The 22,100-nt window shown below is 46.7% G+C and overlaps 1 protein-coding gene across 2 annotated transcripts in view; it reads left to right on the forward strand.

Annotated features, from left to right (window-relative positions):
- The window catches only part of tinagl1 (tubulointerstitial nephritis antigen-like 1), a 64,050-nt gene that overhangs the window by 35,263 nt on the left and 6,687 nt on the right, over window positions 1-22,100 (forward strand). For both annotated transcript variants that reach the window (XM_031795203.1, XM_031795204.1), the window contains exons 5-10: window positions 363-477; window positions 12,849-12,975; window positions 13,194-13,344; window positions 13,486-13,672; window positions 14,612-14,657; window positions 18,230-18,353. In XM_031795203.1, coding sequence (XP_031651063.1) covers window positions 363-477; window positions 12,849-12,975; window positions 13,194-13,344; window positions 13,486-13,672; window positions 14,612-14,657; window positions 18,230-18,353 — 750 coding nt within the window. The remainder of the gene's footprint in view (window positions 1-362; window positions 478-12,848; window positions 12,976-13,193; window positions 13,345-13,485; window positions 13,673-14,611; window positions 14,658-18,229; window positions 18,354-22,100) is intronic.

Genomic DNA, 22,100 nt, shown 5'->3' on the forward strand with positions numbered 1-22,100 from the left:
TTACCATCTTTGTTGTTTTGTAAGTTTGTTTTAGTGTTCTTTCTTCATTAAATATAGAACATATATTCATATCACGCTGCGCTTTGGTCTGCTTCTTATGGCGATCGTGACAGTAATAGCTACTGTAAATTGGACAGTGCAGTTAGATTAACAATAATTTAAGCTTTCTGCCAATATTAGATATATCTATGTCCTGGGATATGTTATTGTTACTTACAACCTCATGCTAATCTCATTAGCCTACGTTAGCTCAACCGTCCCGCAGGGGATCCACCAATCCTGAAGAAGTTTTAAAAACACACGCAAACACACATACACACATATTTTACACTCACTGTCCTGACTTTCCTCTCTCTCCCTAGCTGGCGGGCAGCAAACTACAGCCAGTTCTATGGCATGTCTCTGGACGAGGGCCTGAGGTATCACCTGGGGACACAGAGGCCCTCCAGGACCATCATGAGCATGAACGAGATGCAGGTGAGAAGACCTGTCTGCTGGGTAGGGCAAGGGTGGGATAGGGGGCAGGTTGAGGCTGGGTGAGGCTGGGTGATTCATGGAATGGATCTCCAATTCCATGGCACCCTAATCCCTATAAAGTGACCACCCATGTAAGGGACCATAGGGCACACTACTGTACGTAGCGAGTAGATAGCCAATTGGGATGCAGACATGGTGTCGCGGCCTCACATTCAGAGTGAGGGACAGTACAGTCTGTTTTTCACTTTATCAAAGCACGTCGCTCTCAGAAAATGACCTATGTAAACCTGAGAAGAATCTTCCAAAGATCAGCTGGTGTAATAAAAAGGTGTATGCATCAAAAGGGACCTATGATATAACATTTTATTAAAAGATTCTACTTTCCTGGCCTGTATCATTACCAGCTATGGCTACCAGGCGGAGTCTGGTATTGATCTGTTGAAAATTCTTTGTCTGTCTGGATCTTGGAAGCCTCCCCTCTGCTATGTGTTGTCTTTAACTCTGTTTACATTCTAACCAGACAGATTATGTAAGAGCCAATCAAATCATCACAGAGGGGCTTGGGAGGATAAAGGTGGAGGATGGGGTAGAGGATAGATGTGGAGAGGTTGGGGTAGAGGATAGATGTGGAGAGGTTGGGGTAGAGGATAGAGTTGGAGAGGATGGGGTAGAGGATAGAGGTGGAGGATGGGGTAGAGGATAGAGGTGGAGGATGGGGTAGAGGATAGAGGTGGAGGATGGGGTAGAGGATAGAGGTGGAGGATGGGGTAGAGGATAGAGGTGGAGAGGATGGGATAGAGGTGGAGGATGGGGTAGAGGATAGAGGTGGAGGATGGGGTAGAGGATAGAGGTGGAGAGGATGGGGTAGAGGATAGAGGTGGAGAGGATGGGGTAGAGGATAGAGGTGGAGAGGATGGGGTAGAGGATAGAGGTGGAGGATGGGGTAGAGGATAGAGGTGGAGGATGGGGTAGAGGATAGAGGTGGAGGATGGGGGTAGAGGATAGAAGTGGAGAGGATGGGGTAGAGGATAGAGGTGGAGGATGGGGTAGAGGATAGAGGTGGAGGATGGGGTAGAGGATAGAGGTGGAGAGGATGGGGTAGAGGATAGAGGTGGAGAGGATGGGGTAGAGGGATAGAGGTGGAGAGGATGGGGTAGAGGATAGAGGTGGAGGATGGGGTAGAGGACAGAGGTGGAGAGGATGGGGTAGAGGATAGAGGTGGAGGATAGAGTAGAGGATAGAGGTGGAGGATGGGGTAGAGGATAGAGGTGGAGGATGGGGTAAGAGGATAGAGGTGGAGAGGATGGGATAGAGGTGGAGGATGGGGTAGAGGATAGAGGTGGAGGATGGGGTAGAGGATAGAGGTGGAGAGGATGGGTAGAGGATAGAGGTGGAGAGGATGGGGTAGAGGATAGAGGTGGAGAGGATGGGGTAGAGGATAGAGGTGGAGAGGATGGGGTAGAGGATAGAGGTGGAGGATGGGGTAGAGGATAGAGGTGGAGGATGGGGGTAGAGGATAGAGGTGGAGGATGGGGTAGAGGATAGAAGTGGAGAGGATGGGGTAGAGGATAGAGGTGGAGGATGGGGGTAGAGGATAGAGGTGGAGGATGGGGTAGAGGATAGAGGTGGAGAGGATGGGGTAGAGGATAGAGGTGGAGAGGATGGGGTAGAGGATAGAGGTGGAGAGGATGGGGTAGAGGATAGAGGTGGAGGATGGGGTAGAGGACAGAGGTGGAGAGGATGGGGTAGAGGATAGAGGTGGAGGATAGAGTAGAGGATAGAGGTGGAGGATGGGGTAGAGGATAGAGGTGGAGGATGGGGTAGAGGATAGAGGTGGAGGATGGGGTAGAGGATAGAGGTGGAGAGGATGGGATAGAGGTGGAGGATGGGGTAGAGGATAGAGGTGGAGGATGGGGTAGAGGATAGAGGTGGAGAGGATGGGGTAGAGGATAGAGGTGGAGAGGATGGGGGTAGAGGATAGAGGTGGAGAGGATGGGGTAGAGGATAGAGGTGGAGAGGATGGGGTAGAGGATAGAGGTGGAGGATGGGGGTAGAGGATAGAGGTGGAGGATGGGGTAGAGGATAGAGGTGGAGGATGGGGTAGAGGATAGAAGTGGAGAGGATGGGGTAGAGGATAGAGGTGGAGGATGGGGTAGAGGATAGAGGTGGAGGATGGGGTAGAGGATAGAGGTGGAGAGGATGGGGTAGAGGATAGAGGTGGAGAGGATGGGGTAGAGGATAGAGGTGGAGGATAGAGTAGAGGATAGAGGTGGAGGATGGGGGTAGAGGATAGACGTGGAGAGAATGGGGTAGAGGATAGAGGTGGAGGATGGGGTAGAGGATAGAGGTGGAGGATGGGGTAGAGGATAGAGGTGGAGAGGATGGGGTGGAGGATAGAGGTGGAGAGGATGGGGTAGAGGATAGAGGTGGAGGATGGGGTAGAGGATAGACGTGGAGGAGAATGGGGTAGAGGATAGAGGTGGAGGTTAGGGTAGAGGATAGAGGTGGAGAGGATGGGGTAGAGGATAGAGGTGGAGAGGATGGGGTAGAGGATAGAGGTGGAGGATGGGGTAGAGGACAGAGGTGGAGAGGATGGGGTAGAGGATAGAGGTGGAGGATAGAGTAGAGGATAGAGGTGGAGGATGGGGTAGAGGATAGACGTGGAGAGAATGGGGTAGAGGATAGAGGTGGAGGATGGGGTAGAGGATAGAGGTGGAGGATGGGGTAGAGGATAGAGGTGGAGAGGATGGGGTGGAGGATAGAGGTGGAGAGGATGGGGTAGAGGATAGAGGTGGAGGATGGGGTAGAGGATAGACGTGGAGAGAATGGGGTAGAGGATAGAGGTGGAGGTTAGGGTAGAGGATAGAGGTGGAGGATGGGGTAGAGGATAGAGGTGGAGAGGATGGGGTGGAGGATAGAGGTGGAGAGGATGGGGTAGAGGATAGAGGTGGAGAGGATGGGGTAGAGGATAGAGGTGGATGGGGTAGAGGACAGAGGTGGAGAGGATGGGGTAGAGGATAGAGGTGGAGGTTGGGGTAGAGGATAGAGGATGGGGTAGAGGATTAGAGGTGGAGAGGATGGGGTAGAGGATAGAGGTGGAGAGAATGGGGTAGAGGATAGAGGTGGAGGATAGGGTAGAGGATAGTGGTGGAGAGAATGGGGTAGAGGATAGAGGTGGAGGATAGGGTAGAGGATAGAGGTGGAGGATGGGGTAGAGGATAGAGGTGGAGGATGGGGTAGAGGATAGAGGTGGAGAGGATGGGGTAGAGGATAGAGGTGGAGAGGATGGGGTAGAGGATAGAGGTGGAGAGGATGGGGTAGAGGATAGAGGTGGAGGATGGGGTAGAGGACAGAGGTGGAGAGGATGGGGTAGAGGATAGAGTGGAGGATAGAGTAGAGGATAGAGGTGGAGGATGGAGTAGAGGATAGAGGTGGAGGATGGGGTAGAGGATAGAGGTGGAGGATGGGGTAGAGGATAGAGGTGGAGAGGATGGGATAGAGGTGGAGGGATGGGGTAGAGGATAGAGGTGGAGGATGGGGTAGAGGATAGAGGTGGAGAGGATGGGGTAGAGGATAGAGGTGGAGAGGATGGGGTAGAGGATAGAGGTGGAGAGGATGGGGTAGAGGATAGAGGTGGAGAGGATGGGGTAGAGGATAGAGGTGGAGGATGGGGTAGAGGATAGAGGTGGAGGATGGGGTAGAGGATAGAGGTGGAGGATGGGGTAGAGGATAGAAGTGGAGAGGAGGGGTAGAGGATAGAGGTGGAGGATGGGGTAGAGGATAGAGGTGGAGGATGGGGGTAGAGGATAGAGGTGGAGAGGATGGGGTAGAGGATAGAGGTGGAGAGGATGGGGTAGAGGATAGAGGTGGAGGATAGAGTAGAGGATAGAGGTGGAGGATGGGGTAGAGGATAGACGTGGAGAGAATGGGGTAGAGGATAGAGGTGGAGGATGGGGTAGAGGATAGAGGTGGAGGATGGGGTAGAGGATAGAGGTGGAGAGGATGGGGTGGAGGATAGAGGTGGAGAGGATGGGGTAGAGGATAGAGGTGGAGGATGGGGGTAGAGGATAGACGTGGAGAGAATGGGGTAGAGGATAGAGGTGGAGGTTAGGGTAGAGGATAGAGGTGGAGAGGATGGGGTAGAGGATAGAGGTGGAGAGGATGGGGTAGAGGATAGAGGTGGAGGATGGGGTAGAGGACAGAGGTGGAGAGGATGGGGTAGAGGATAGAGGTGGAGGATAGAGTAGAGGATAGAGGTGGAGGATGGGGTAGAGGATAGACGTGGAGAGAATGGGGTAGAGGATAGAGGTGGAGGATGGGGTAGAGGATAGAGGTGGAGGATGGGGTAGAGGATAGAGGTGGAGAGGATGGGGTGGAGGATAGAGGTGGAGAGGATGGGGTAGAGGATAGAGGTGGAGGATGGGGTAGAGGATAGACGTGGAGAGAATGGGGTAGAGGATAGAGGTGGAGGTTAGGGTAGAGGATAGAGGTGGAGGATGGGGTAGAGGATAGAGGTGGAGAGGATGGGGTGGAGGATAGAGGTGGAGAGGATGGGGTAGAGGATAGAGGTGGAGAGGATGGGGTAGAGGATAGAGGTGGATGGGGTAGAGGACAGAGGTGGAGAGGATGGGGTAGAGGATAGAGGTGGAGGTTGGGGTAGAGGATAGAGGATGGGGTAGAGGATAGAGGTGGAGAGGATGGGGTAGAGGATAGAGGTGGAGAGAATGGGGTAGAGGATAGAGGTGGAGGATAGGGTAGAGGATAGTGGTGGAGAGAATGGGGTAGAGGATAGAGGTGGAGGATAGGGTAGAGGATAGAGGTGGAGGATGGGGTAGAGGATAGAGGTGGAGGATGGGGTAGAGTCATCTTCTTTTAGACAACACAACAGACTGACCCTCCGCTCTCTGTGCTACCCTTCCCAATCCCTATCCCCCACCTCTCCCACCCTACATCCTCCAGACCAAACTCCCCCTCCTCCCTTCAATCCACTCTCTCCAACCACCCACTCCCCCACCCCTCCTCCCTTCAACTCTATTCTCTCCAACCCCCCACTCCCCCACCCCTTCCTCCATTCAAGTACACTCTCTCCAACCCACCACTCCCCCACCCCTTCCTCCCTCCAACTCTATTCTCTCCAACCCACCACTCCCCCACCCCTTCCTCCCTCCAACTCTATTCTCTCCAACCCCCCATTCCCCCACCCCCTCCTCCCTTCAACTCTATTCTCTCCAACCCACCACTCCCCACCCCTTCCTCCCTCCAACTCTATTCTCTCCAACCCACCACTCCCCCACCCCTTCCTCCCTCCAACTCTATTCTCTCCAACCCACCACTCCCCCACCCCTTCCTCCCTCCAACTCTATTCTCTCCAACCCACCACTCCCCCATCCACCTGTCCCTCTCCTCCCAACATGCCCCTACCTGTACCTGGAGACAGATTTAAGCAGGAGAGCTTATTCATAAATCTCTCGGTCTGTTCTGTCTGTCTCCCAGCTGAGTCCCGCATGTCTAACAGTCTTTCTACTGGGTAATGGACAGGCCCAGTCCTAACTGAGGCCTGGGGGGTTGCAGCCACACACGCATGTACAGGCAGAATTGTCTCCAATTTCTTATACCTCTTATCTCTAAACACATCAGTACCGTGCTCTCACTTCCAAGCTGGGTCATGCGTGACTCCGAGGTATGGTTTGGACTCTGACCTACAGCGTGTGCGCGCACACACACACACACATTTGTAGATTTTGTATCAGGTGTTTGTCTAGGGAGAATAGTTGAGATATTAACAGGAGGAATGTTAGGCCGTACCAGCAGGTGTGGTATGTCTAAACAGAGCTAGAGTTCAATGCATAATGCTCTAATGCTACATACAGTTGAAGTCGGAAGTTTACATACACTTAGGTTGAAGTCATTAAACTCGTTTTTCAACCACTCCACACATTTCTTGTTAACAAACTATAGTTTTGGCAAGTCGGTTAGGACATCTACCTTGTGCATGCCACAAGTAATTTTTCCAACAATTGTTTACAGACAGATCATTTCACTTATAATTCACTGTATTACAATTCCAGTGGGTCAGAAGTTTACATACACTAACTTGACTGTGCCTTTAAACCGCTTGGAAAATTCCAGAAAATGATGTCATGGCTTTAGAAGTTTCTGACTAATTGACATCATTTGAGTCTATTGGAGCCGTACCTGTGGATGTATTTAAAGGCCATCCTTAAAACTCAGTGCCTCTTTGCTTGACATCATGGGAAAATCAAAAGAAATCAGACCTCTACAAAAAATTGTAGACCTTCACAAGTCTGGTTCATCCTTGGGATCAACTTCCAAATGACTGAAGGTACCACGTTCATCTGTACAAACAGTAGTACGCAAGTATAAACACCATGGAACCACGCAGCCGCCATACCGCTCAAGAAGGAGACGCATTCTGACTACTAGAAATTAACATACTTCGGTGCGAAAATCCCAGAACAACAGCAAAGGACTCTGTGAGGATGCTGGAGGAAACAGGTACAAAAGTATCTATATACACAGTCAAACGAGTCCTATGTTGACATAAACTGAAAGGTCGCTCAGCAAAGAAGAAGCCACTGCTCCAAAACCGCCACAAAAAAGCCAGACTACGGTTTGCAACTGCACATTGGGACAAAGATTGTACTTTTTAGAGAAATGTCCTCTGGTCTGATGAAATAAAAATATAACTGTTTGGCCATAATGACCATCGTTATGTTTGGTGGAAAAAGGGAGAGGCTTGCAACCCGAAGAACACCATTCAAACCGTGAAGCACAGGGGTGGCAGCATCATGTTGTGGGGGTGCTTTGCTGCAGGAGGGACTGGTGCACTTCACAAAATAGGTGGCATCATGAGGGAGGAAAATTATGTGGATATATTGAAGCAAACATCTCAAGACATCAGTCAGGAAGTTAAAGCTTGGTCGCAAATGGGTCTTCCAAATGGACAATGACCACAAGCAATCTTGCAAGCAAAGTTGTGTCAAAATGGCTTAAGGTCAACAAAGTCAATGTATTGGAGTTGGCATCACAAAGCCCTGACCTCAATCCTATAGAAAATGTGTGGGAAGAACTGAAACAGCATGTGCGAACAAGGAGGCCAACAAACCTGCCTTAGTTACACCAGCTCTGTCAGGAGGAATGGGCCAATATTCACTCAACTTATTGTGGGAAGCTTGTGGAAGGCTATCCGACACGTTTGACCCAAGTTAAACCATTTAAAGGCAATGCTAACAAATACTCATTGAGTGTATGTAAACTTCTGACCCACTTGGAATGTGATGAAAGAAATAAAAGCTGAAATAAATCATTCTCTCTACTATTATTCTGATATTTCAATTCTTAAAATAAGTGGTGATCCTAACTGACCTAAGACAGGGATATTTTTACTCATTTTAGATGTCAGGAATTGTGAAACTGAGTTGAAATGTATTTGGCTAAGGTGTATGTAAACTTCCGACTTCAACTTTACCTGCAGGGTTAAGTATGCCTCCCACCTCCATACCTGGCCTGTCTCCATCCCAATATAGTGCTCAAATTTTTACCAGGGCCTATAGGGCTCCATAGGGCTCCGTAAGGCTCCATAGGGCACATAGGGCTTCATAGGGCTCATGGGGCTCCAAATGGCTCCATAGGGCTCGGTAGGGCTCCATAGGGCTCCATAGGGTTCAATAGGGCTCTGGGAAAAGTAGTGAACTATGTTGGGAACAACATCAGAATCTGATATTAGGCCAAATGGTCCTAATCGTCTGTGAATCAGTCATCTCTACCGGAATAACTTAACAGCCTTTTTGCCAATGATTTGCATGTGTTACACAGTCATCTTACTGTATTTACATTCATGAAAGTCCGATTGTGGATAATTAATCACCATGTGCTGAGCACGCTCCACACAAAAGCATCATTAGGAAGTTATTGTTGTTGTTGTTGGTTTGTCAGCCTCCTCTTGTTGTTGGATTGTTAGCCTCCTCTTGTTGTTGGTTTGTCAGCCTCCTCTTGTTGTTGGTTTGCCAGCCTCCTCTTGTTGTTGGTTTGTCAGCCTCCTTTTGTTGTTGGTTTGTCAGTCACCTCTTGTTGTTGGTTTGTCAGCCTCTTGTTGTTGGTTTGTCAGCCTCCTCTTGTTGTTGATTTGTCAGCCTCCTCTTGTTGTTGGTTTGTCAGTCACCTCTTGTTGTTGGTTTGTCAGTCAGCCTCCTCTTGTTGTTGGTTTGTCAGTCAGCCTCCTCTTGTTGTTGGTTTGTCAGTCAGCCTCCTCTTGTTGTTGGTTTGTCAGCCTCCTCTTGTTGTTGTTTTGTCTTCCTCCTCTTGTTGGTTTGTCAGCCTCCTCTTTTGTTGGTTTGTCAGCCTCCTCTTGGTTTGTCAGCCTCCTCTTGTTGTTGGTTTGTCAGCCTCCTCTTGTCTGTTGGTTTGTCTGCCTCCTCTTGTTGGTTTGTCAGCCTCCTCTTGTTGTTGGTTTGTCAGTCACCTCCTCTTGTTGGTTTGTCAGTCATTGGACTAGTAACCGAAAGGTTGCAAGTTCAAATCCCCGAGCTGACAAGGTACAAAATCTGTCGTTCTGCCCTTGAACAGGCAGTTAACCCACTGTTCCTAGGCCGTCATTGAAAGTAAGAATTTGTTCTTAACTGACTTGCCTAGTAAAATAAATGTAAAATAAAATAAAATTTAAAAAAATTGTTGGTTTGTCAGCCTCCTCTTGTTGTTGGTTTGTCAGCCTCCTCTTGTTGTTGGTTTGTCAGTCACCTCTTGTTGTTGGTTTGTCAGCCTCCTCTTGTTGTTGGTTTGTCAGCCTCCTCTTGTTGTTGGTTCGTCAGTCACCTCTCGTTGTTGGTTTGTCAGTCACCTCTTGTTGTTGGTTTGTCAGCCTCCTCTTGGTTTGTCAGCCTCCTCTTGTTGTTGCTTTGTCAGCCTCCTCTTGGTTTGTCAGCCTCCTCTTGTTGTTAGTTTGTCAGCCTCCTCTTGTTGTTGGTTTGTCAGCCTCCTCTTGTTGTTGGTTTGTCAGTCACCTCTTGTTGGTTTGTCAGTCACCTCTTGTTGTTGGTTTGTCAGCCTCCTCTTGTTGTTGTCAGCCTCCTCTTATTGTTAGTTTGTCAGCCTCCTCTTGTTGTTGGTTTGTCAGCCTCCTCTTGGTTTGTCTGCCTCCTCTTGTTGTTGCTTTGTCAGCCTCCTCTTGGTTTGTCAGCCTCCTCTTGTTGTTAGTTTGTCAGCCTCCTCTTGTTGTTGGTTTGTCAGCCTCCTCTTGTTGTTAGTTTGTCAGCCTCCTCTTGTTGTTAGTTTGTCAGCCTCCTCTTGTCTCTTGTTGTTGGTTTGTCAGCCTCTTGTTGTTGGTTTGACAGCCACCTCTTGTTTTTGGTTTGTCAGCCTCCTCGTATTGTTGGTTTGCCAGCCTCCTCTTGTTGGTTTGTCAGCCTCCTCTTTTGTTGGTTTGTCAGCCTCCTCTTGGTTTGTCAGCCTCCTCTTGTTGTTGGTTTGTCAGTCTCCTCTTGTCTGTTGGTTTGTCTGCCTCCTCTTGTTGGTTTGTCAGCCTCCTCTTGTTGTTGGTTTGTCAGTCACCTCCTCTTGTTGGTTTGTCAGTCATTGGACTAGTAACCGAAAGGTTGCAAGTTCAAATCCCCGAGCTGACAAGGTACAAAATCTGTCGTTCTGCCCTTGAACAGGCAGTTAACCCACTGTTCCTAGGCCGTCATTGAAAGTAAGAATTTGTTCTTAACTGACTTGCCTAGTAAAATAAAGGTAAAATTAAATTAAATTTAAAAAAATTGTTGGTTTGTCAGCCTCCTCTTGTTGTTGGTTTGTCAGCCTCCTCTTGTTGTTGGTTTGTCAGTCACCTCTTGTTGTTGGTTTGTCAGCCTCCTCTTGTTGTTGGTTTGTCAGCCTCCTCTTGTTGTTGGTTCGTCAGTCACCTCTCGTTGTTGGTTTGTCAGTCACCTCTTGTTGTTGGTTTGTCAGCCTCCTCTTGGTTTGTCAGCCTCCTCTTGTTGTTGCTTTGTCAGCCTCCTCTTGGTTTGTCAGCCTCCTCTTGTTGTTAGTTTGTCAGCCTCCTCTTGTTGTTGGTTTGTCAGCCTCCTCTTGTTGTTGGTTTGTCAGTCACCTCTTGTTGGTTTGTCAGTCACCTCTTGTTGTTGGTTTGTCAGCCTCCTCTTGTTGTTGTCAGCCTCCTCTTATTGTTAGTTTGTCAGCCTCCTCTTGTTGTTGGTTTGTCAGCCTCCTCTTGGTTTGTCAGTCACCTCTTGTTGTTGGTTTGTCAGCTTCCTCTTGGTTTGTCAGCCTCCTCTTGTTGTTAGTTTGTCAGCCTCCTCTTGTTGTTGGTTTGTCAGCCTCTTGTTGTTGGTTTGACAGCCACCTCTTGTTTTTGGTTTGTCAGCCTCCTCGTATTGTTGGTTTGCCAGCCTCCTCTTGTTGGTTTGTCAGCCTCCTCTTTGTTTGTCAGCCTCCTCTTGTTGTTGCTTTGTCAGCCTCCTCTTGGTTTGTCAGCCTCCTCTTGTTGTTAGTTTGTCAGCCTCCTCTTGTTGTTGGTTTGTCAGTCAGCCTCCTCTTGTTGTTGGTTTGTCAGTCAGCCTCCTCTTGTTGTTGGTTTGTCAGTCACCCCCTCTTGTTGGTTTGTCAGTCACTTCTTGTTGTTGGTTTGTCAGTCACCTCTTGTTGTTGGTTTGTCAGTCACCTCTTGTTGTTGGTTTGTCAGTCACCTCTTGTTGTTGGTTTCTCAGTCAGCCTCCTCTTGTTGTTGGTTTGTCAGTCACCTCTTGTTGTTGGTTTGTCAGTCAGCCTCCTCTTGTTGTTGGTTTGTCAGCCCCCTCTTGTTGTTGGTTTGTCAGTCACCTCTTGTTGGTTTGTCAGTCACCTCTTGTTGTTGGTTTGTCAGCCTCCTCTTGTTGTTGTCAGCCTCCTCTTATTGTTAGTTTGTCAGCCTCCTCTTGTTGTTGGTTTGTCAGCCTCCTCTTGTTGTTGGTTTGTCAGTCAGCCACCTCTTGTTTTTGGTTTGTCAGTCACCTCTTGTTGTTGGTTTGTCAGTCAGCCTCCTCTTGTTTTTGGTTTGTCAGTCACCTCTTGTTGTTGGTTTGTCAGTCAGCCTCCTCTTGTTGTTGGTTTGTCAGTCACCTCTTGTTGTTGGTTTGTCAGTCAGCCTCCTCTTGTTGTTGGTTTGTCAGTCAGCCTCCTCTGGTTTTGATTTGTCAGCCTCCTCTTGTTGTTGGTTTGTCAGCCTCCTCTTATTGTTGGTTTGTCAGCCTCCTCTTGTTGTTGGTTTCTCAGCCTCCTCTTGTTGTTGGTTTGTCAGCCTCCTCTTATTGTTGGTTTGTCAGCCTCCTCTTGTTGTTGGTTTCTCAGCCTCCTCTTGTTGTTGGTTTATCAGTCACCTCTTGTTGTTGGTTTGTCAGCCTCCTCTTGGTTTGTCAGCCTCCTCTTGTTGTTGCTTTGTCAGCCTCCTCTTGGTTTGTCAGCCTCCTCTTGTTGTTAGTTTGTCAGCCTCCTCTTGTTGTTGGTTTGTCAGTCACCTCTTGTTGTTGGTTTGTCAGTCAGCCTCCTCTTGTTTTTGGTTTGTCAGTCAGCCTCCTCTTGTTTTTGGTTTGTCAGTCACCTCCTCTTGTTGGTTTGTCAGTCACCTCCTCTTGTTGGTTTGTCAGCCTCCTCTGGTTTTTGGTTTGTCAGTCACCTCTTGTTGTTGGTTTGTCAGTCACCTCTTGTTGTTGGTTTGTCAGTCAGCCTCCTCTTGTTTTTGGTTTGTCAGTCACCTCTTGTTGTTGGTTTGTCAGTCACCTCTTGTTGTTGGTTTGTCAGTCACCTCTTGTTGTTGGTTTGTCAGTCAGCCTCCTTTTGTTGGTTTGTCAGTCAGTCAGCCTCCTCTTGTTGTTGGTTTGTCAGTCACCTCTTGTTGTTGGTTTGTCAGCCTCCTCTTGTTGTTGGTTTGTCAGTCACCTCTTGTTGTTGGTTTGTCAGTCACCTCTTGTTGTTGGTTTGTCAGTCACCTCTTGTTGTTGGTTTGTCAGTCATCCTCCTCTTGTTGTTGGTTTGTCAGTCATCCTCCTCTTGTTGTTGGTTTGTCAGTCACCTCTTGTTGTTGGTTTGTCAGTCACCTCTTGTTGTTGGTTTGTCAGTCACCTCTTGTTGTTGGTTTGTCAACCTCCTCTTGTTGTTGGTTTGTCAGCCTCCTCTTGTTTTTGGTTTGTCAGCCTCCTCTTGCTGTTGGTGGGTCAGTCTCTTGCTGTCTGGCCGCTGGAACACCTACTGTAGGTTTTTGGTAGTAATAATAAATTGTATTTGTATACTTCCAAATAAAACATCAAGGTGGTCAAGTACATTTAAACAGGATTGAGACTGCACATTAGCTAATTCCTCCTCCTCGCTATCCCCATGCTCAGATGAATATGGATACTCAGAATGACCGTCTGCCTCAGTATTTTAATGCAGCAGAGAAGTGGCCTGGAAAGATCCATGAACCTCTGGACCAGGGCAACTGCGCTGCCTCCTGGGCCTTCTCCACTGCAGGTGAGGCACAAAATGCTAGTTAAATTCTGGCAGAATACTGGCAAAATGCAAGTAAAGACGGGCAAAATATTGACAAATACTGGCAAAAGGCTGGTATTTTGGTGAATTACTGGAATTTTGGTAAAATAGTGGTAAATGTGGGTAAAGAAAATGTAGCAATATTGCAAAATACTGGTCATAAAACAATCTTTCTTTCTATCTCACTTTCCATTGCTCAGCGGTGGCATCGGATCGAATCTCCATCCAGTCGATGGGTCACATGACCCCTCAGCTGTCGCCCCAGAACCTAATTTCCTGTGACACGCGCAACCAAGGGGGCTGTGCTGGAGGACGTATCGACGGAGCCTGGTGGTACCTGAGACGCAGAGGGTGGGACATATTTCACTATGACACCAGGCACAATATTTCCTTATGATAAAATGAAGGGTCAGTTTAAGTTAATGATTTATTGAATACGCTATGTCTCTATCTCTCATCATCTATCCGTCTCCATCTCTCTCTCTCTCTTAGTGTGGTGACAGAGGAGTGCTACCCGTTCTCTGCTCCCCAGCAGACGACAGCAGAGGTGGGCCGCTGTATGATGCAGAGTCGCTCTGTGGGCAGAGGGAAGAGACAGGCTACTGCACGCTGCCCCAGCACACACACCTACCACAATGACATCTACCAGTCTACACCTCCCTACAGGCTCTCATCTAACGTATGTACACACACTCACTCGCACGCACTCGCACGCACGCACGCACACACACACTATTACCACCATCCAACACCTCTCCACGGGATGTGTACCTCTGACATCAGTTTATCACCGCTTGCAAAACATACACTGTAATCCTCCATAAACATGGTAAAGTACGTTGCATGAGCTCCGTACACAGATGGCTGAATTCCTCACGCTACATTAGCCCATAATCTCTCTCACGTATTTGTCTTGATGTGTTTTCTCTACCATCGAGAAAGTACGGAAGTCTCCGTTTGCTCGCTCATAAATGAATTCCTTGTGATGAAATGGTAGGCTAAAGTTAGATCACTTCTGGGCAACATCAGCCCTCAACATCACTCACCTGTAGGGCCTATTTTCCGGTTTACACTTGAACAGGCCAGATTTCTCAACTGATCAGAGACAGAGTGGGTAGCAGCAGGGAATGTTACTGGAGTGAGCTACAGTAGATCAACTGGAAAGCCCGTATCTGTTACATTAATTCGGTGTCCCAAATAGCACCCTATTCCCTACATAGTACACTACCCTGTGGACCCTCGTCAAAAGTAGTGCACTATGTAGGGAATAGGGTGTCATTAAGGAGGTAGCCTAACTGTTTCCAGAGTACATGTGCACTTAGAGAACCCACATGCACCCACTTGTTCTATATCCTAATCAAAGTAGACTCACTGAGCTACAGCCTACCTGCGGTTTATTACCTCTCACCATCAATCATTCTAAATTATGCCTAATGTTGGAAATCATTACAGCATATTTATCTGTCTCTATAACCTCTCAAGTCACCGAGAGATGTACTGTATTATCTACAGATTTATGTTGATATTCCCTCCACTGTCTCTTTCATCTAATTACAGATCTGTCCATCTCTTTCCTTTCATCTAATCACAGTTCTGTCCATCTCTCACTTCTTCACAGGAGAAGGAGATCATGAAGGAGATTATGGATAACGGCCCAGTGCAAGGTAGGATGGTCTAGTGATGATGACTTACTGTGTGTGCGCGTGCATGCAATTGCCATCGGCAACTGTACAATTATGAGATACTGGAACCATATGTGTATGCTGTAGTGCTCAAAGCCATCTCTTGGTTTTCTGAATGAATACAAATGGGCAAGACAGCCTTGGCTTCTGCTTAAGGAGAAACATTGGGTATGAGAGGATGTGTATCAGATGTTTGGCTATAACTCTCATATAACTATCATGCAATGGTTGGACATTGTTGGACTGATGATTTGTAGACAATGTCCTAAGATACAATTACTTTGGACACAAATTGTCACCTGGAAAACACCTGACTGAAAATAGTTAACATCACCAAGCATCTGCTAGTATTCACAAACAGACATTTCTGAGCTCCCTTTCTCTTTGTAGAACAGAGAGAAGTTCTTAACACATGTTTCACACTGCCTCACAAGCAGTGAAAAGTGTAAAGTGTAACAAGGTGAGGCCTCAGGTAGGGAATTTGACCTTTGAAAGAACTGTGATGTTGACTGATGTCTGTGACCTCAGACTCAATTTGATCTGGGTCACCTAGCCAGGGGATACAACTGGTGTTCCTGATGCTATTCATAATACACGGTTGTCCGAAACAATAAAAAATTCCTCCAAAGTTTGGATGGAGAGAGTGAAATGCATAGAAAGTGAGACTGAAAGGAAGAGAGACATAGAGAATGACAAATAGACAGTGGAATGTAGACTGTGTGAGTGTTAGTACACTGTATATCTTTATGTGTGTGCGAGTGAATGTGTTTGCGTGCACGTGTATGTGTGTACGTGTGGTTGTACAGAGGTAGCCTGAGCCTGTTCCAGCCTTGATGTATTGTTGCAAACAGCAGGACTGAAACATTGGCCTGCTGACAACTTGTCCTTTCTTTTTTCCTTCAATTTCTGTTGTTGCCTTTGCCATAGAGGAGTGTGTGTTTGTTGTATTGGCAGTAAGAGAACAAGAGAACGGTAACCTAGTAAGAACAGGTAGTCCTCCAAATGTGGGAATTACTCAGCGAGAGTTCCAGATTGTTTTTCCCAGTGGGGTTTCTAGTGAGAAAGTCACAGGGAGTTCAGCTCTAATGGGTTTCCAGTGCACCAGATCAGAGAGTCCCGACACTACAATTGTACTCTGATGTTTGGGTGTGTTCTACTCAGGGGGAAATTGCAAATTGTCCTCAGAAGAAGTAAGGATATTATTTCCCCAGGTTCGCGTCCTTGCCCCACCATTCGCTACAATATGGCTGAACATTCAGCATAGAAAGATTTTTCCTGATGTTTAAGGCCTGGTTTCCCGATCGCGATGGAACGCCGGCTTACGACACATCGTCCCTTCAACGTCTGGAGATTTATATCACACGTTTCCCAAGACACCACGCAGAGAGAAAGTTCCCTAAGTGCGTTGTTGAATTTAAGCAAAATTACAGACAGTAGCCTACAATTTACAAAAGAGAACTCAATTGAACATTACATTTATTTCAACATATTTAATGATATACAGTGCATTCGGGAAGGCATGTGTCAATGCTGATAAGAGCTAAAGAAAGGCAGCGCTGCTCTCAGATCAGCTTTCTCCTTTCAAATCTTAACTTAACATTAGAATTATTCCGCAATACCGATGACAGATCAGCTCCTAGAGCAGGGTTCTCCAACCCTGTTCCTGGAGATCTACCCTCCTGTAGGTTATCACTCCAACCCCAGTCGCAACTAACCTGATTCAGCGTATCAAACAGTGTGATAGAATAGGGTTGGGGTGAAAACTGACAGGACAGTAGCTCTCCAGGAACAGGTTTGGAGAGCTACTGTCCTAGAGAGATATTATCACCTACGGCTTCAAATATTGCGGTGGCTTATTCCAATGCTTACCCTATGATAATGCACGAAGTTCATGAAATATTCCAGATTTACTGACCTTCATGTCTTAAAGTAATGAAGGAGTTTCATTTCTCTTTGCTTATTTTCAGCTGTTCTTGCCATACTATTGGCTTGGTATTTTACCAAATAGGGCTATCTTCTGTGTACAACCCCTACTTTGTCACAACACAACTGATTGGCTCAAACACATTTAGAAGGAAAGAAATTCCACACATTTACTTTTAACAAGGCACACCTGTTAATTGAAATGCATTCCAGGAGACTACCTTATGAAGTTGGTTGAGAGAATGCCAAGAGTGTGCAAAGCTGTCATTAAGGCAAAGGCTGGCTACGTTGAAGAATCTCAAATATCAAATATATTTTGATTTATTTAACACTTTTCTGGTTACTACATGATTCCATATGTGTTATTTCATAGTTTTGATGTCTTCACTATTATTCTACAATGTAGAATTGAATGAATAGGTGTTCCCAAACTTTTGACTGGTACTGTATATATATATTTTCAATCCATTTTAGAATAAGTGTCACGCCCTGACCTTAGAGATCCTTATTATTCTCTATGTTTGGTTAGGTCTGGGTGTGACTCGGGTGGGAAATTCTATGTTTTCTGTGTCTTTGTTTTTGGGCGAATGTGGTTCCTAATCAGAGTCTATCGTTGTCTCTGATTGGGGATCATACTTAGGCAGCCCTTTTCCCACCATTAGGTTGTGGGATAGCCTGTTAGTGTCTTAGCCTGTACGCTTCCGTTTTCGCTTTTGTTATTTTGTTTGAGTGTTTCTTTAATAAAATAATCATGAACACTTTCCACACTGTGCTTTGGTCTACTCTTCCTACCACCACCGAGAGCTGCTACAATAAGGCTGTAATTGGCAACTTTATATTTGAAGTAGAGCTGTGCCATATGGGAAAAAAATGCTTGTTGCAATAAATTGCCTAAAACAATGCAATAATCATAAATATAAGGATAAGTTCATAACATTAATGTGCACAACTGTTCTTTAAATGATCCTTTCAACTACTACTACTAGACTGATGGTTGTAGCCAATCACCAATATTAGCAAACTTCTTTCATTTCAAACTTCACATTTCTCTAGAATAGGCTACTTATCGTAATAAACGATATCAGCAAAATGCCTGCGATAAGTGATCGGCATGGTCGGTGTCAATCATTTTCGATTCATCGTCCCAGCTCTAATTTGTAGTCAACTTCATTGTAAAGTTATTGGCGGTCACAGAGAGACAGATAAACATCTTGATTCTATGTTTAGCAGAGATCTTCTGTGTATAATGTGGCGTAGAGAAAAACCACATCTAACGAAGTAATTAGCTGTTTGATGAGTGGTCTGAGGCAGTCCATAAATAACAAGCATTTAAAGCACAACTTTAGTAACGATGGTTTTGGGGAAAAGCTTTGAACGATTATCTTAGATGGTTTTGGGAAACCAGGCCTTGGTTACCTCTGAACTACAGTGATGCTTTCTTTACCTAATGTGGGTTAATAGTCAAGTTGATTATAGCTATGTTTTCAAACAATATTGAAGAATGAACTAAGGGCCTTTGGTTGGTCCTTTTGTAACCATCTGAGAAGCTATAGATTTGTCTGCCTGTATAAAGTGTGTTTCTGTGTTTCCAGTTCATCTAGCTTGTGTTTTTCTTCCTGTGTATCCTGCAGCCATCCTGGAGGTCCATGAGGACTTCTTCGTCTATAAGAGTGGGATCTATAAACACACAGATGTCAGCTTCACCAAACCGCCACACTACCGCAAACACAACACACACTCCGTCAGGATCACAGGGTAAGGCTGTCAATCATCTGCCGTCTGTTATAGCTTTGTGTTGTCTTCTATCCGTTGCTCTGTGATTACATTTCATTTGGCAGTCAGTATGTGGGAGGCAGTATGGGAAGAAAAGGGTGGTATTACTGTGGATGTCTTGTGTTCAGTCTTCACCTTCCTCAAATGTTATTGTAGGCTAAATGCATTCAATATATCTTATCAAATGTTCCATAATTCATATCTAAGGCAGGGATTCAATACAAGGTACAACTATACAGGTGACATTGCAGCTGACGTGTAAATTACCTTTACAGTCTGTTACAGTGCACTGTGCTATAATTCACCTTGCATTGAATTCCGGCCTAAGTCTACCAACAATAGCAAACCTCAGTGTACTTGTTTGCATTTTCCAAGTTATCAAATGATGAAAGCATCTTCATGTATACAGTCCCAGACCACATGCTACCACAGGTGTGTTATGTTCCCCAGTGTGCCAAAGAGAGTCTCCCTCCCGTTCTGTCTGTCGCTCCTTCTGTCGGAGACACACCTTGGCTCCAGTCCTCTATTTCCCAGACAAGCCCCTTAGTTACTACGGAGACCACAAAAATGCAGGCAGACACTACACACCTGGATCACCTCCCCACCCCTCTCGTCACGCCTCTGTCACCCCACCCCCACCCCTCTGTCTCCCTCTGGGAGTAGAATGAACTAGTCCCTAGACACGGATCTAAGGTCAATGTTGATGTTTGGAGGTTAATAGATTAGGTTAGGTTTTGGGGAGGATAAGCTGATCCTAGATCTGTGCCTAAGGGCAACTTCTATGAAGAGCTCACATTTCCTCCCAGACAGTATTCTCTTAATCTCCCCTCCCCCACATTTGACCCCCAACACCCCAACCCGACCAAATACTTCCATCATAGTTTAGTCTGAGTGACCAGGTATTTGTTTTCTACTGTTTGTCTGGGCTGTCTATTCTAGGCATACAACCCTTATGACTAGAATGAGGAAAGGCATGTGTTTGGAACACACTTTCCTCTTGTAAAGAGACATTTGATGTGTTTTTCTCCAGCTGGTTTTTAAATGTCAATGACATGCTATACTTTCCTATCGGAAATTATCACCATCTGAGTCTGTTAGCTACCGGTGGAATTTTTGGCGTGTGTGTGTGTGTGTGTGTGTGTGCGTGTGTGTGTGCGTGTGTGTGTGTGTGTGTGTGTGTGTGTGTGTGTGTGTGTGTGTGTGTGTGTGTGTGTGTGCGTGTGTGTGTGCGTGTGTGTGTGTGTGTGTGTGTGTGTGTGTGTGTGTGTGTGTGCGTGCGTGCGTGCGTGCGTGCGTGCGTGCGTGCGTGCGTGCGTGCGTGCGTGCGTGCGTGTGCGTGCGTGCGTGCGTGCGTGCGTGCGTGCGTGCGTGCGTGCGCGTGCGTGCGTGCGTGCGTGCGTGCGTGCGTGCGTGCGTGCGTGCGTGCGTGCGTGCGTGCGTGCGTGTGTGTGTGTACTCCAGCGTTGTGCAATGCTAAAGCCACATAATAAAAACTGGAGTTGGAGGGTTTGTTGTCTTTGGCTTGAACAATGCTGTCAGTTGAATAAAAAGGAGCTCTGAGCCGCTGAGAGCCGTCATGGAGGCAGTTTCTCTAACTCTTATCTGATCGGCCATTGATCAAGAAAAACAGAGGATGGGGATCCACTTCTTGCCCCGTCCTGCTGCCTTTGTTTGGGTCTCCATGTGATATTGTGTCATTTAACTTTTAGTAATGTGTGTATTTGTCCGTGTGTATTTCTACCTGCATTTTTGTGGTATAATTCATAGCCATGTCTGAAGACTTTATTTACCTAGTTTGTCTCTGACAACAAGTGAGTGCTCTGTTTGCTTGGTTGTTTGTGAGTATGTATTTCACATGGATGTTATAAATGCAGTAGATGATCTAGATTCGGGCAGCAGGCTGATTTTTTTCTTGAGCAGATGGTCGGGTGGGAGGAACATAATTACAAATCATTTATAGACTGCAAATTGACCACAAAAAAACCAAACATATATAATGTCTGACTAAAACAGCAGTTTCAAACCTTACTATCATTTGTATACAAATCAAAGTTTATTTGTCACGTGCACCGAATACAACAGGTTTAGATCTTCCAGTGAAATGCTTACTTACAGGCTCTAACCAATAGTGCAAAAAAGGTATTAGGTGAACAATAGGTAAGTAAAGAAATAAAACAACAGTAAAAAGACAGGCTATAGACAGTAGCGAAGCTATAAAAGTAGCGAGGCTACATACAGACACCGGTTGGTCAGGCTGATTGAGGTAGTATGTACATGTAGATATGGTTAAAATGACTATGCATATATGATGAACAGAGAGTAGCAGTAGTGTAAAAGAGGGGTTGGCGGGTGGTGGGTGGCGGGACACAATGCAGATAGCCCAGTTAGCCAATGTTCGGGAGCACTGGTTGGTCGGCCCAATTGAGGTACTATGTACATGAATGTATAGTTAAAATGACTATGCATATATGATATACAGAGAGTAGCAGCAGCGTAAAAAGAGGGGTTTGGGGGGGTTGTTGGGGGGACACACAATGCAAATAGTCCAGGTAGCCATTTGATTACCTGTTCAGGAGTCTTATGGCTTGCGGGTAAAAACTGTTGAGAAGCCTTTTTGTCCTAGACTTGGCACTCCGGTACCACTTGCCATGCGGTAGCAGAGAGAACATTCTATGACTGGGGTGGCTGGGGTCTTTGACAAATTTTAGGGCCTTCCTCTGGCACCGCCTGGTGTAGAGGTCCTGGATGGCAGGCAGCTTAGCCCCAGTGATGTACTGGGCTGTACGCAATACCCTCTGTAGTGCCTTGCGGTCAGAGGCCGAGCAGTTGCCGTACCAGGCAGTGATGCAACCAGGATGCTCTCGATGTTGCAGCTGTAGAACCTTTTGAGGATCTCAGGACCCATGCCAAATCTTTTAGTTTCCTGGGGGAATAGGCTTTGTCATAACCTCTTCACGACTGTCTTGCTGTGTTTGGACCATTCTAGTTTGTTGTTGATGTGGACACCAAGGAACTTGAAGCTCTCAACCTGCTCCACTACAGCCCTGTCGATGAGAATGGGGGCGTGCTCGGTCCTCCTTTTCCTGTAGTCCACAATCATCTCCTTAGTCTTGGTTACGTTGAGGGATAGGTTGTTATTCTGGCACCACCCGGCCAGGCCTCTGACCTCCTCCCTATAGGCTGTCTTGTTGTTGTCGGTGATCAGGCCTACCACTGTTGTCGTCTGCAAACTTAATGATGGTGTTGGAGTCGTGCCTGGCCATGCAGTCATGGATGAACAGGGAGTACAGGAGGGAACTGAGCACGCACCCCTGGGGAGCTCCAGTGTTGAGGATCAGCGTGGCAGATGTGTTGCAACCTACCCTCACCACCTGGGGGTGGCCCGTCAGGAAGTCTAGGATCCAGTTGCAGAGGGAGGTGTTTAGTCCCAGGATCCTTAGCTTAGTGATGAGCTTTGAGGGTACTATGGTGTTGAACGCTGAACCGTAGTCAATGAACAGCATTCTCACTTAAGTGTTCCTTTTTTCCAGGTGGGAAAGAGCATTGTGGAGTGCAATACAGATTGCATCATCTGTGGATCTGTTTGGGCGGTATGCAAATTGGAGTGGGTCTAGGGTGTCTGGGATAATGGTATTGATGAGAGCCATTACCAACCTTTCAAAGCACTTCATGGCTACGGATGTGAGTGCTACAGGTCTGTAGTCATTTAGGCAGGTTGCCTTTGTGTTC

This window comes from Oncorhynchus kisutch, linkage group LG17 (genome assembly GCF_002021735.2).
Source record: "Oncorhynchus kisutch isolate 150728-3 linkage group LG17, Okis_V2, whole genome shotgun sequence".
Classification (NCBI taxonomy): domain Eukaryota; kingdom Metazoa; phylum Chordata; class Actinopteri; order Salmoniformes; family Salmonidae; genus Oncorhynchus; species Oncorhynchus kisutch.